The sequence below is a fragment of the Erpetoichthys calabaricus genome, chromosome 11 (assembly GCF_900747795.2).
Source record: "Erpetoichthys calabaricus chromosome 11, fErpCal1.3, whole genome shotgun sequence".
Classification (NCBI taxonomy): domain Eukaryota; kingdom Metazoa; phylum Chordata; class Cladistia; order Polypteriformes; family Polypteridae; genus Erpetoichthys; species Erpetoichthys calabaricus.
In genome coordinates this window covers 146,357,885-146,372,217 of record NC_041404.2, presented here as the reverse complement: position 1 = coordinate 146,372,217, position 14,333 = coordinate 146,357,885, and the positions used below count along the sequence as shown (strand labels likewise).

Genomic DNA, 14,333 nt, shown 5'->3' with positions numbered 1-14,333 from the left:
GCTGCATTTCAGTTGCTGCTGCATCCTGAGCTCAACTGTGCTCTATTTGCAGGAGATGAACAGAAGGTGGCGCACAGGCTGCTTAGCCTCTGGAGGCACAAACTGATGAGTCGCCCCTGCTTGGATTGAAAGCTGCTGTGTACACTCACACGGATTTAACACCTACTACAGCATAGCATGAAACTGTCTGCACTGCCTTCCCTGTAAGGAGAGGACTTCTTAAGCTCTCAAGCAGAAATGTAAGTGCAAATCTTTTTAACTCCAGGACATAATTAAATTGTTACTGTGAAATAAATGCGAACCTACAAAGTAAATGCAGCAATGTAGAAATTTGTTATTTAGTTACATGAATACATTTGCATGAAATGTCACTTTATCCAACCACATAGCTTTGATATATTACTGCACTGTTTACCCAGTAAATGACATTTTTGCAGAGGAGCTATAAATATGCAATGTTAGGTACAAAATTGTTGAAACTGTGATTGAATAATTTTCTGCTTTCAGGTCAAAACCAATTCAAAATATTTATTCATTGTTTAATACTTAATCATTTAATAAAAAAAATATTTTGCATATTATTAATTAGGGGTTTAAAAAAAACAGAATTAAGGTAGTACTTCAGTTTTAAAAATGCATTGCAATCTTGACAATTTAATCCTCATAAAAATGTGTTACATTACTTAAAAAACTGTACTCAAAGTAAAACGTTACCTCCACAATCATTCAAAAATTGAGAAATTACTGTGGTAAGTTAAAACATAGATCTTTCTAATAGTGTATTTTTTGGTATAACATGACTCAAATTTTTATTCAAATGTTTAATTTAATCCTCACAATATGACTGAGGAAGAGCCACAGTAATATTAAGAGATCAGAAATACAAGAAAAAAAACAAACACACAAAGACAGACACTGGAGAGTCATACTCCATGGTAACAAGGTGCAGTTAAGTATATAATGATAAGAATGTTTTAGTCTACATGCATCACTTGAGAACATTTTAACATTCAAATCATTAAAACAGATTATATTTGAAAAAGCAGCACTACTAATGCAGGCTACTGATACATCTTATAATGACACAAAATACATAACTGGGAATATGCTAAACAAAATCTATAAACTGTAAATATCCATCTATATTAGTGTTTGTTCTTCTAGTCTCAAAAAATGAAGAAAAAGAATATAATGTTTATACTTATTTGCAAGCAAAATGAGGACTTAACTTACTTTTACAATCCGGTATGATTATAACACAAATAATTTTTGACATATTTATTTTTTTTGACAAGATAACCAAATAGAAGTCTATAAACACACACGTCAGCATTATGTTGCCATATTTTCTTTGCTTCACTTGTCTTCAATGACGCAAGTGAAATACAGATCTACCTAAAAACCTCATAATGGTGTTATACTTTATCACTGCCTTAGTCAGTGGTGGTTTGTTCCATTCTGCATTCATTTTTTTTTGCATTAGCAAGGAAACTAAACTTTTACAATTCAGCTGGTTCATGCTCTATCAAGATTTTTTATGGCTGAACAATAAAAACGAGTTAGTCGTTTAGGATTACTGGCACAAACCAAATATTATTAAAATATATTAATCACAATGCTTTGTATATTCAAAATGAGTAGAAGGTCAGGACTGTATTTCACATGATTAAAATTATCAGATTTTCATCAAAGCATCTTATAAATGATGACAGTATGAAAAATAATGCATACACAGGAAAACGAAAAAGTGCTAATTAAGTCACAATTATCAGTTATTCAATAATATACAACTACTACTGTATGCATCACAAACTAAGTGTAAAGAAATGGGGAAAAAAAGGATTTTAATTTACAGAGTTTTACTTTTATTTTAATCACTCTAAATTCATGAATACAAAGAAAAAATTGCTAATTTCTTAAAATATTTAATACAGGGCATCTCAAAAAATGTAAACTGAACACTAAAGGATTCATTGAGCTTGTAAAGTTCAGCGATGTTAGAGATGGTGGTAACTCAATGTTTGTTAGGACTTTACAGGTCAGCAGTATGATGAAACAGCTAAGAGACTAAGACTTAAACTGCAATGTTGCTGGTTCAGTACCTCCCTCTCAATATGATCCCGAGTCCCTGTCTGTGCTCCAACTGTAAAAAATATATGTAAAGAGTTGTAATATGTTTATACTAACACAAACATATATACCTGAAAAATTTAATTTATAGCAAAAACTGACTTCTCAATTCTTATTCAACTAGTGTGATGAAATAATTGAAAATCAAGATATTGAGATTCTTTAGCTGCCGAGTTCAGCTATACTGCTAGGAACAGAAGGAACTCTTTAAATGGTGTTCCAGCATATCACATCTGAATAACCAAAATCAGTTAGAAATTTACATATTTTTGACTTTTTTAAATCATGTTTCTTACTATGAACCTGGAAGCAGCAATGCAGTAACTAAGGATGTTATTGTGTTCTTCAGCAGTACAAATGTATGCTTCAAAATTTTTCAACATCTTTTGATTATCTAACGCAATACAACTTGCCATTTTACTTACATTTGACATTACTTCCCGGGTTTTTAAATACTATTTGTCTAAAGCTAGAATTTCCACCACATACGAAATTTGTGACTTGAATAGCTAGTTGGCCAATTCAATGTACTTTATAAACCAAATACTACTGTATGCCTAATTCTTTTCCTTAATGTTGAGCACATTAGTGAGAAAAAGAAACATTTCAAATAACACGTAGTAAAGTTCAAAAACAGCAGGGGAATATGGAGCTCCAAGTAAATTCACACCCCATGTGTGTATGTTATATTTACTAGATTTTAAATGTGTATGGTTGTTTCAACCCTGGTATTGCGATGTCGCTCTGAACAGTTACAGACATAGTGGCCATTTGTTTTTTCAATAGTGTTCTTAGCACTAATCAGTAAATAAATATGTGCATGGTTTTATTTTTAGCTATTCTGGTGTGTGCTCATTGTATGTGATTTATATATACACACACATATACATATAAATATATACATATATATATTTATGTATATACAGTCATATGAAAACGTTTGGGAACCCCTTTTTATTCTTTGGACTTTTGTTTATCATTGGCTGAGCTTTCAAAGTAGCAACTTCCTTTTAATATATGACATGCCTTATGGAAACAGTAGTATTTCAGCAGGATGTATAAATGTGGGCACCCCAACAGAGATAGGACATCAATACTTACTTGAGCCTCCTTTTGCAAATATAACAGCCTCTAGATGCCTCCTATAGCATTTGATGAGTGTCTGGATTCTGGATGGAAGTAATTTTGACCATTCTTCATACAAAATCTGTCCAGTTCAGTTAAATTTGATGGCTGCCGAGCATGGACAGCCTGCTTCAAATCATCCCATAGATTTTCAATGATATTCAAGTCAGGGGACTGTGATGGCTATTCCAGGACATTGTACTTCTCCCTCTGCATGAATGCCTTTGTAGATTTCGAACTGTGTTTTGGGTCATTGTCTTGTCTTGAATATCCAACCCCTGCGTAACTTCCAACTTTGTGACTGATGCTTGAACATTATCCTGAAGAATTTGTTGATATTGGGTTGAATTCATCCGACCCTCGACTTTAACAAGGGCCCAAGACCCTGAACTAGCCACACAGTCCCACAGCATGATGGAACCTCCACCAAATTTGACAGTAGGTAGCAGGTGTTTTTCTTGGAATGCGGTGTTCTTCTTCCACCATGCAAAGCACTTTTTGTTATGACCAAATAACAAAATTTTTGACTCATCAGTCTAAAGCACTTTGTTCCAAAATGAATCTGGCTTGGCTAAATGAGCATTTGCATACAACAAGCGACTCCGTTTGTGGCGTGAGTGCAGAAAGAGTTTCTTTTTCATCACCCTGCCATAAAAATGTTATTTGTGCAAATTGCGCTGAATTGTACAATGATGTAAAGATACACCATCTGCAGCAAAATGTTCTTGCAGGTCTTTGGAGGTGATCTGTGGGTTGTCTGTAACCATTCTCACAATCCTGCTCAAATGCCGCTCCTGGATTTTTCTTGGCCTACCAGACCTGCTGGGTTTAACAGCAACTCTGCCTGTGGCCTTCCATTTCCTGATTCCATTCCTTACAGTTGAAACTGACAGTTTAAACCTCTGAGATGGCTTTTTGTAGCCTTCCCCTAAACCAGGAGACTCAACAATCTTTGTTTTCAGATCTTTTGAGAGTTGTTTTGAGGATCCCATGCTGTCACTCTTCAGAGGAGAGTCAAAGAGAAGCACAACTTGCAATTGACCACCTTAAATACCTTTATATCTCATGATTGGACACACCTGTCTATGAAGCTCAAGGCTTAACGAGCTCATCCAACCAATTTGGGGTTGCACGTAATCAGCATTTAGCAGTGACAGGCATTCAAATCAGCACAATTACAAGGGTACCCAAATTATTTCACAGCCAGTTTTTCACATTTGATTTAATTTCATACAACTAAATACTGCTTCACTAAAAATCTGTGTTCGGAAAACACCCCAGTACTCAGATGTTCCTAGGAAATGAAAGACATACCACTGTTATCTTTTTGGTTGAAAGTAAATTATTATGCAGGCTGAGTGGGGTTCCCAAACTTTTTCATATGACTGTATATATATATATATATATATATACACACACACGCACATATATATATATATATATATATATATATATATATATATATATATATATATATATATATATATATATACACACATACATATATACATATACGCAGTGGGTATAGAAAAGAATCACCTCCTTCAAAAAATTGATAATTAATATTGAATTTACATTTGTTAGTACTGGACACCTCGCTAACATATAGACGCATTCATACACACATGCAAATAATACCACAAATAAATACTCAGTATAAGCATACCATCATGCTCTTTTGATTTTTCTGTTACAGTATTTCCAATCTCTCTTGATTTTAAAATATGGTCTGCAATTACAGTAGGTTAGTACAGCTGAAGTAGCAGGCCAAAAGTGATGCATTGTAATTATATGAATTATAGGATTATTCGCATATTTGTTAAAAAATAATATGAAACTTGTCAGGACTCCCATTATAAGTGAGTATTAGAATGTTTTATTTTTAAAAACCCCTGGATTTTTCAAACTACACACAAACACACACACACACTAGCAGTGTTATTCAGCTTTACCTGGGAAATTTCTTAAGACAATGGGTATTGGTTATAGTGCCATTGATGCATTGGAATAGATGCATCAGAAATAAGGTTTAAGATTTTTTTATTTAGTCATGTTTACACAAGAAAACATGAAATTTGCCTTCTCAGTTGCATCTAATAACACACAGAATGAAATAAAACAGACAAATAGAGACAAGTTAAGGTAATGAAGTTAGATAATACATATTTACACCAAAAAAAAAAAAGGTTACAGGATATATATTAAAACCTTAATCATTATCTCCGATTTTTCTTATTAGAAGTCATATGGCACTAGGAAGAAAGGAGTTTCTGGAGCGATTTGTGTGTGTTTTCAAAGCGACTATCCTTCCTGATTTACTGAACTTTAGTTCTACATGTAATGGATGTCTGTCATCAGTTGAGATGATTTCCAGTTTCTTTAACATTGCCCTCTGACACACACTAGACAAATCATCTACATCAGTCCCAATAACTTTAGCTGCATACTTTGTAAGCTGCTGAAGCTTTTTGAGTTTGGTTTGTCAGACTATTAAACCAGGCAATGAAACTGAAAGTGATCACAGACTGGATCATACTGTGGTAAAAGGACAACATGAGGTCCTTGTCTACTTTAAATAGAAAGGCCACTTGCTAACCTTAGCATATATCCACTGCCCCAGATGTACCATCTTGCTAAACTTCAGCTTTTTAACTAAACAGGAAATAGTGTTTCTATTGATGAGGAAGTGAGTGAGTGAGTCAACTTTGCATTATGTATTTTTTTTCTTAAGTCTGAATGACAAACTGATTATTTGGGTGGTTACCTACCAGGTAACACTTGTGTTTGGTTGGCCAGTCGGCAAACATCCCCTCAGTTGCAAAAAGCAGATCATAGATATGTTATACAGTACCTGCCAAACAATACAAAGACTATGTCTGAACCCTCAATGGGGCTTGTCAGGTGTATGCACTTTTACATCACATATCTATGATCTGCTTCTCGCAACTCAGAGGACGTGGTGGAAGCTTGCCGATTGGCCGACCAACCACAAGTGTTACCTGGAAGGTAACCATCCAAATAATCAGATTGCAATTTCGACCTAAGAATGTAATACTCCGATCTTCACAAATAAGTGAACTAGCTGTCGTGACACAATGTCAGTGGCTTTGCCTCAGGCACTGACATCCAAAGTTCAATCCCTGTAAGGGGATGCAAAAGTGTGTACACCTGATGAGCCCCAATAAAGACAAAACATGTGCCATGTGCTCTTTGTATTATTTGGCAGACACTGTATAATATAATACGAATGTCACAAATACAAAAACAATGTCTGTAGGCAACACTTCAGATTTACTGGGTAATTAATCAGAAACCATGTACAAATGTCATATGATCAAGTTAGAACAAAATTATACAATAAATGAAGACGTTCCCTGGCTTCACTTTAGTTTAGAACAAAAACAGGAATAGAGATTAAAATGGGCCTTGAACCAAATAATGCATCCTTACATATCATATGACACATTTTAATTTTATTAATTTTCAAACTATGACAGCTTATTCAGTCAGACATGTCTTGTGCACAGTCACATGCTCATGTTCCATCTTGATGGTCAGGCATGGAGTGAGAGGATCTGGTTGCTGTTTCATTTCATACACAGCTTTATTCCCTGTTCCCTTCATTTAGCTGTCCTCTTTTTCTTTAACCGAACTGCATCGTGACATCGATGCTGGCATGACTGAACTTATCACAGTATGATATTGCAAAGGAAATAGAGGGAAAGTATACAGAAGAGTTTTCATTATAATGCTATTGCTGCAACTCTACAACAAATAAAGAAAAAGCTGATATTTTTCTATTAAAGACATAACCTCTATCAGCAAAACTCCTGAAAAAACATTGTGAATAAACTGTTTTTACTACTAAAAGGAAAGTTAATTATTAGAGTGCAAAAGAAATTTAAAGGTTATTTCCACACTCAAAAAAAAAATCATAGGCACAATACTTCAGCTGTATAAGGCAGATATATCCTAAAAAATTTATGCCTTTAACTTTCATTTTATTAATTCTATAAGAAAGTATTCTTGAAGTGTATAGCACAAATCATAATCATTGTTTTTAAAGTCTAGTAGATTAAATGCTTCAGCTATTTAGTTTAACTTATTCTAAAGCTATATAAATGTGTTTAACTATTTGCAGGTTTTTCAATGACATTCACCTACAGCAACTTTATTTAATTTGAAAATTTAAACCCCTCATTTTTACCTTGCAATTTTACTTTACTTAGTTTATGCTTTCTATCAAGCACTATGAAAATCTGATGCCGTTTAAGCGTACCTATAACTGTACTTCGAATGATACATTTGGATAGATTATTCTGGGTATCTCAGTATTACCTGGTATTTATCAGACTTCATTAAATATTAAATGTGCAGTGCATAGTAAACATAGCATACAGAAAGCCTTCACTCTCTGTTAGACAAGATCACAAGGTGTCCTTCAGTTGTTCTGAATTTACTGGATGGAATCTCGTCTCTACTTTTAAAATGCCTGTTTGATATTCACATGAGTCCCAATTCACTCTGTTATTGTATAACTCTCCAATTTTTAAAACATTACCATAACAAAATAATAAACATACTTCAAAGGTAATGAAAATACTTTTTATGCTATTATTTTAATATGATTTCATTTTTTTATTTATTTATTAATTTTTATTGTAATCATTCCATACAAATAGATCAATTTATAACCAAACAAAATTGAAGACAAATCAAACCCCACCCCTGAGAAGAAGAGCTTAGCCAAAGGAGAATTGCTTAGAGCTTTTTAATAAGGCAACAATAAACAAAAGAAAGGGAGAAATGTATATAGGTAAATTAGAAATGGAGAAGGGAATTAAATGCGGTAATAGTTATTTCTCTTATTCTAAAATAATATTGATTAGATCCTGCCAGGTTTTGAAAAAAATTTGTACAGATCCTCTAACTGAGAATTTTATTTTTTCCAATTTCAAATAATATAAAACATCGGTTTCCCACTGACTTATCAGAGGAGAGTTAGGATTCTTCCAATTTAACAGAATACGTCTGCATGCCAAAAGTGTAGTGAATGCAATCAAAGTTTGCTTGTCCTTCTCCACTTCAAGTCTGTCTTGAAGAACACCGAACACAGCTGTTAATGGGTTAGGAGGAATTGTGATACCAAGGCTGTCTGAAAGGCACTTAAAAATTTTGGTCCAAAATGATGTTAGCTTGGTGCAGGCCCAGAACATGTGACCCGGTGAGGCAGGAGCTTGGTTGCAGCGTTCGCAGGTTGGATCTTGCCCTGGAAACATTTTGGACAGTTTTAAGCGAGACAGATGAGCTCGATATATAATTTTTAGTTGAATAATTCTATGCTTTGCGCATTTGGAGCTCGAGTGAATTCTCTGCTTTGCTACCTTCCACTCCTTTTCTGATATATTGATTAAGAGATCTTCTTCCCAATGTCCTCTTGGATCTTTGAAAGGTAGGGGACTCTAATAGGATTTTATATAGTACGGAAATGGTGTTTAATTCCTCGAAATTGAGCAGTATTTTTTCCAGTATTGTGGAGGGTGCGAGATTTCATTTTTTTTGTCATAAGGCCTTTATATGTCATTGTGGCATGGCTCTAAATTATAGACAGTCTTCCTTTTTTAAGTCTCATTCTAAATCTGCAGCCATAAGGTAAATACATATTTGAGACAAAATTTTTCATACACACAATATGACAGAAGACAAAGTACCACATTATGAAGTGGGCAGTAAAAATTATTATGATTTATTTTGAATGGTAATGTTCAAAATACAGAATACGATGCAAATTTTTATCTTAGAATTAATCTTGTCATGCAAACCTGGGCCCGTTATTATTATTATACCTCTATAAACGTAATAAGCCTGCTGGATGTGCTATTAAAAGGCAAAGATAAGACAAGGCCTTAAGAGCTTGTTCAAAATGGAAACAAAATAACAAAAAACAAGCCACTGGCCTCACTTCGCACTCCACATTGCATATGATCTCTTAAGCAAATGGGGTCTTGTCTCACTTATATAAAAATAAAAAAAAAGCTTAAAAAGCATACTTGGGAATATTAGATTTCAATAGCATAGAGGCAGACCCTCTGTAGCCTGCCTTATCAACAGTCCCAGTAAGCACAGCTACCTGTTAATTGCCAGGACCACAAAACAGGAGTAGCGTGACTTCCTAGCAGTAACGTGTCAATTACATACAGTTCCACTGTTATATATTTAGTTAAGAATAGTTAAATGTGCCAGAGAGGCACTACATGGCAATCAATTTCAACTTTCTAATTTGGTTCAACAAGCATTAAGCATCTTGTCAGAAGCCTGTTTTCACAAACAGCACCGATACACATTTTAAACAGTATGTTACCAGATAGGACTGTTTCCAGACAGCATTAGTCTGAGATTGGGCACACACCTCCAGGGTTCACATGGGGCTTTTCTGAATACTTCAGCTTCCTCCAATATCTGGAAGTTAATCATTTTAGGTTGACTGGAACTCTTAGGCTCTACATAAGTAAGTCGTGGCTTCAAGCAACAGGTCAAGTTTAAGTTTACTGCCATGTGTACTAAGTGCAGGGAGACTGTTAGTTGCTTGTCTGACCAGCATGCAACACTTTGCCACTTCGGCATTTGATGGCTTGCATTCAGTTCTCCTGTGACATGCTTTTTTCCCTGCAAGCCCAATCTGTTTTAGGAAGATAATGACTGTAATTTCATCACTTCTAAAAATGACCTTTTACAAAGATGAGAAGTATAAACTATAAGTGACATTTCTAAGCACACTTGTTTTTAAGCACCTATAAGAATTAGTCTAAAATGAGTTAGGCTATAAAGTGTACATTGAGGGCTGTTTTAAGCATGCTTAATATTCACTAGATCCAAGACTGAAACCAAAACCAAATCAAATCAGATTAATGTTCAGTAAGTAAATAAGTGTTCAATACACAGTACATTATGATCAAAAAACAGTAGTTTAAAAGGATTAAAAACATACCCACTGACCTATGCCATGGTTCATCATGTTGCCAACAACTGAAGAGATTGTTGTCAGCCACAATTTTTTTACAGTAATATAAAACTAATGTGGGGTTAAAGGCTGAGTGTCATATCATTCCTCGTTATTTTAACAAGGTAAACAGTTTTCATTATTATTGTTGTTGTTTATTCCTTTGAGATGTGTTTATATGATCAGTCATAAATTAATGGCATTTGACAAAAGTTTTATTAACTGTACCAAGATAAAGAACATGAGTGCAAAGCACAAATATATGCACTTCTATAGTAAATTAATTTAATTAATAATGAAAGGAAATGCTTATTTACTCTCCTCCAACTACCAGAATGGAACTGACATAGAAAAAAAGTAGAGAAGTTCAGGAGTTGTCAAAATACAGAACAAGATCAAAGCCAACAAGCAAATTGCAAAACAAACTCATCTTCAAAAGAAACATGCAAAGTCCTGCCTCCCTAAGAAGAGTTTTTGCACTGCAAAGAATTTTATTTTAGAATGGTAACAACAGGGCAATGGTAACTAACTGAAAAATAAACCAAAATGGTGGTGCCCAGAGGGAAAAAACAGTGAAACAAAAGTAATTAAAATCAATAAAACATTCTTACAAATTGAAAAAGGAAAAATATTTAAAAAAATAAATAAATAAGTACTGTCCAAAACTCCATTAACACTAACACTGTAACACCACTTTGATAAAATTGTGCAAAGCTGTATTATTATTGCTTCTATCTCATTCAAATCACAGTGAAGAGTTTAATTATTTTATTATCCTCTCTGTACATTTCCCATCTTGCACAAAACCAAAATTAAACTTCACACACAAAGAAAACCTTAATGTGATAAAGGACCGAGACTCCAAATCTAACAGATATGACAGATCATTAATTAATATTCATGTATCTTTTAAAACAATTCAATTATTCTGTACAAAATAAATAAAACAAGAGAACATCAAAAAGTAATATATGAAAACAAATGTAACAATTTCTCTGAGCTCACCAGTTTGTGCTCCAGTATTAAAATAAACAATACTGGTCATTTATAAGAGACAAAAACAAAGTCAGTATCACAAACTTTATGCTATCATGGACTAGACCAGGGGTCCTCAATCACAGTCCTGGAGGGCCGCAGTGGCTGCAGGTTTTTGTTCTAACCCATGGCTTGTTAGTGCTTTAATTCTGCTATGTCAGGTAATTCTCGTATCCTAGATTTTCTTCCCCTTTCTAAGGATATCATCCTAATGATTTGAAGGCTAAAATGTATGAGTAATTCTCAGTCCTTCACATTTTTCTCTTCACTTTCCTTCCAAGTATTTAATTAAACCCAATAGTGCATGATAAATACACACAGGTGTAAATGGTAACAAGCTAAATTGAGAAATGCTGGTCTCTTTTGTCATTTGCATGTTATTGCTAATTAGGTGATTAAAAATTGGCAATTAAAAACCAAGACTGCAGCTGTTTAAGACTAAAATAAGCAATAAGGGTTCAAAATCTTAACGAGCGAGACAACTAAAGTGAAGCAGGATTGTTACTTGAGCAATAAGTGCTTCTTATTAAGCAATTGGTTTGGAGCAAAAACCTGCAGCCACTGCGGCCCTCCAGGACCTTGATTGAGGACCCCTGGACTAGACCCAAGTGAAAAAGACACATACTTGCAATATAAAAATACATTAACATTCATGTTCAAGTATATTATTTCTTTAATACAAAATGTTTAATTCTTGTCGTCTACAATAAGTGTGTGGAATTATAAAGACACATACCGTTTGACTGATGACGATGTTCTTTGTATTTTCACAGATTAAATCGCCAGGCTTAACCTGAGGAGATAAGGATAACTGTCAAAGTGCTGTATCCAGATCATAAAGAGGAGAACTATAATGGAAGCAAATGTAAAACATTATCCTAGGTGTTAATTGCCTTTTTGTGTGCAATGTCTGGCTCAAGACAGGATGAATCCAAAATCCACTCAGCCATAAAATTACATACAGCATAAACTAAAATGTAAGGCTTAAAAGTTAATCTGATAAATGCTTTGTACCAGGTACAACTGCAACAGATGTCATTTAATATGGAAGAAAATACAAATTCACTCAACTACATATATGCAAATGGTACTATGCTTGATTCCAACGATTCAATTATCTGCAACCAAAGTGAACCAAACAGCTTATCCAAAGACAATGACCAGTATTACCTGATCAGTCTGTTTCTTTCATGCTTGTATACAATTCTTCTGTTCCCCATTGGCTTTATAGGCAACATTTTGATTTTGGTTGTAAATTTGAACCACAGAGACAAAATGACAATTCCTGACCTTTATTTTGTGAATCTGGCTGCAGCAGACCTCATTTTGGTGGCCGATTCTCTGATTGAAGTCTTTAACCTTAATGAGAAGTACTATGACATTGCTATTCTTTGCACTTTCATGTCTTTGTTTCTTCAAATCAATATGTACAGCAGTATCTTCTTTCTTACCTGGATGAGTTTTGACAGGTATGTTGCTCTTGCAAATAGCATCAATATTAGCCCACTTAGGACCATGCAACAAGCCAGACTCAGCTGTGGTCTGATATGGATGGCTTCCATAATTGCAACACTGCTGCCTTTTACTATTGTGCAGGCCCAGCATACAGGAGAAGTTCACTTTTGCTTTGCTAATGTCACAGAAATTCAGTGGCTTGAAGTGACATTGGGATTTCTTGCACCATTTTCAATTATTGGACTGTGCTATTCCTTAATTGTAAGAATACTAATGAAAGCACAAAAACACAAGGGCCTTTGGCCAAGGAGACAAAAAGCACTTCGTATGATTGTGGTGGTAGTCCTGGTGTTCTTCATCTGCTGGCTTCCAGAAAATGTCTTTATCAGCATTCAGATTTTACAAAGAACGAAAGAGTCTGCACATCCAAGCAAGGACACACTAATGCATAACTACCCGCTTGCTGGCCACATTGTAAATTTGGCAGCTTTTTCAAACAGTTGCCTTAATCCAATCATTTACAGCTTTTTAGGAGAAACCTTCAGAGACAAACTACGACTGTTCATTAAAGGAAAAGCAAGTTCATCAACAGTCTATCGATTCTGTTATCACACGTTGGATTTACAGATACCTGTTAAGATCACTGTTTCTGAAGTTTAAAAATTTGGACATTGCCAGAAGAAGTTTAGATATATTAGATTGCATCTAGATGACTAATTGCAAGAAAATAATTAAACATTTCTAGATAACTGAAAACCAGAAGCGGTTCAACAAAATACAGAAGTCTTACAACTTGTTCATAGAATAAAGGCATTCCAGTTTGTTACAAGAATTAACCTATTAAAGGTTCTGATAAGGAAAATGCTTGACATCATTTGTCACAAGAAAAAGCCAACAGAGAGCAATTAATTTCATCATTTTGCTTTTGGATTACTGTGAATGAATTAATCAATTGTTGTTAATAATTCATCACGAGAAAGTATTCTTTTATGTAAAGATATATATTCATATTTTTGATTGACTTGCTGCAACCATAACATTTCATCCATAAGTGTCATGGAGACCTTTTTACACCCAAACTGATGCTAATCAAAATAATTGTCATTCATTTAATTTAAATACAATGCAGCCTGGTTGACATTCATGCTTCTGTAAGTTTTTTGTGCTTAATTTGCTCTTAATTGTACACCACATATTTAGTGGGCTCAATGATGATTTATAATGAATTCACATAAAAATCAAACAACAACAAAACTTAAGTAATAGTATATTGCTAATACTGAGTACACTTTGAGCCTGAACTTGCATTGATTTAACTACAACACCTGAATTTTGCCTCTTCCTGGTGCCCCCAATATCCTGGCTAGCACTGATGTGAGCACATTATTGGTTCCACTTGCTTCTTTACTGTGTTTGTTTTAAGTGCTGCACATTTTTGTTTATGGTTTACCATTTCAGATGGAACCTACATATCCAGGAGACTACATCTGTTTTTGTACAGTGGACTATCATGAGCTACTTTTAAACTAAAAAACTTTAAGGATTCCTGGAGACTGAATATGATTCCCTTTTAATAAATGCACCTTTA

General features: G+C 34.3%; 2 protein-coding genes across 3 annotated transcripts in view; one reads left to right on the top strand and one right to left on the bottom strand.

Annotated features, from left to right (window-relative positions):
* The window catches only part of LOC114661128 (uncharacterized protein C7orf50 homolog), a 283,803-nt gene that overhangs the window by 217,226 nt on the left and 52,244 nt on the right, over positions 1–14,333 (bottom strand). The window contains exon 3 of one of the 2 annotated variants that reach the window (XM_051933680.1): positions 12,027–12,083. The exons of the other annotated variant lie outside the window; for it this stretch is intronic. Within the exon in view, the coding sequence (XP_051789640.1) occupies positions 12,027–12,083 (57 nt within the window). The remainder of the gene's footprint in view (positions 1–12,026; positions 12,084–14,333) is intronic. 2 annotated transcript variants of the gene reach the window in all.
* Positions 12,092–13,883, top strand: gper1 (G protein-coupled estrogen receptor 1). Its single transcript, XM_028814272.2, has one exon. The coding sequence runs from the start codon at positions 12,323–12,325 to the stop codon at positions 13,403–13,405; it is 1,083 nt and encodes a 360-aa protein (XP_028670105.1). The 5' UTR covers positions 12,092–12,322; the 3' UTR covers positions 13,406–13,883.

What these genes read in the sequence shown, in the direction of transcription:
- gper1 (XM_028814272.2), top strand. Translation starts at nt 12,323, where the DNA reads ATGTCATTTAATATGGAAGAAAATACAAATTCACTCAACTACATATAT.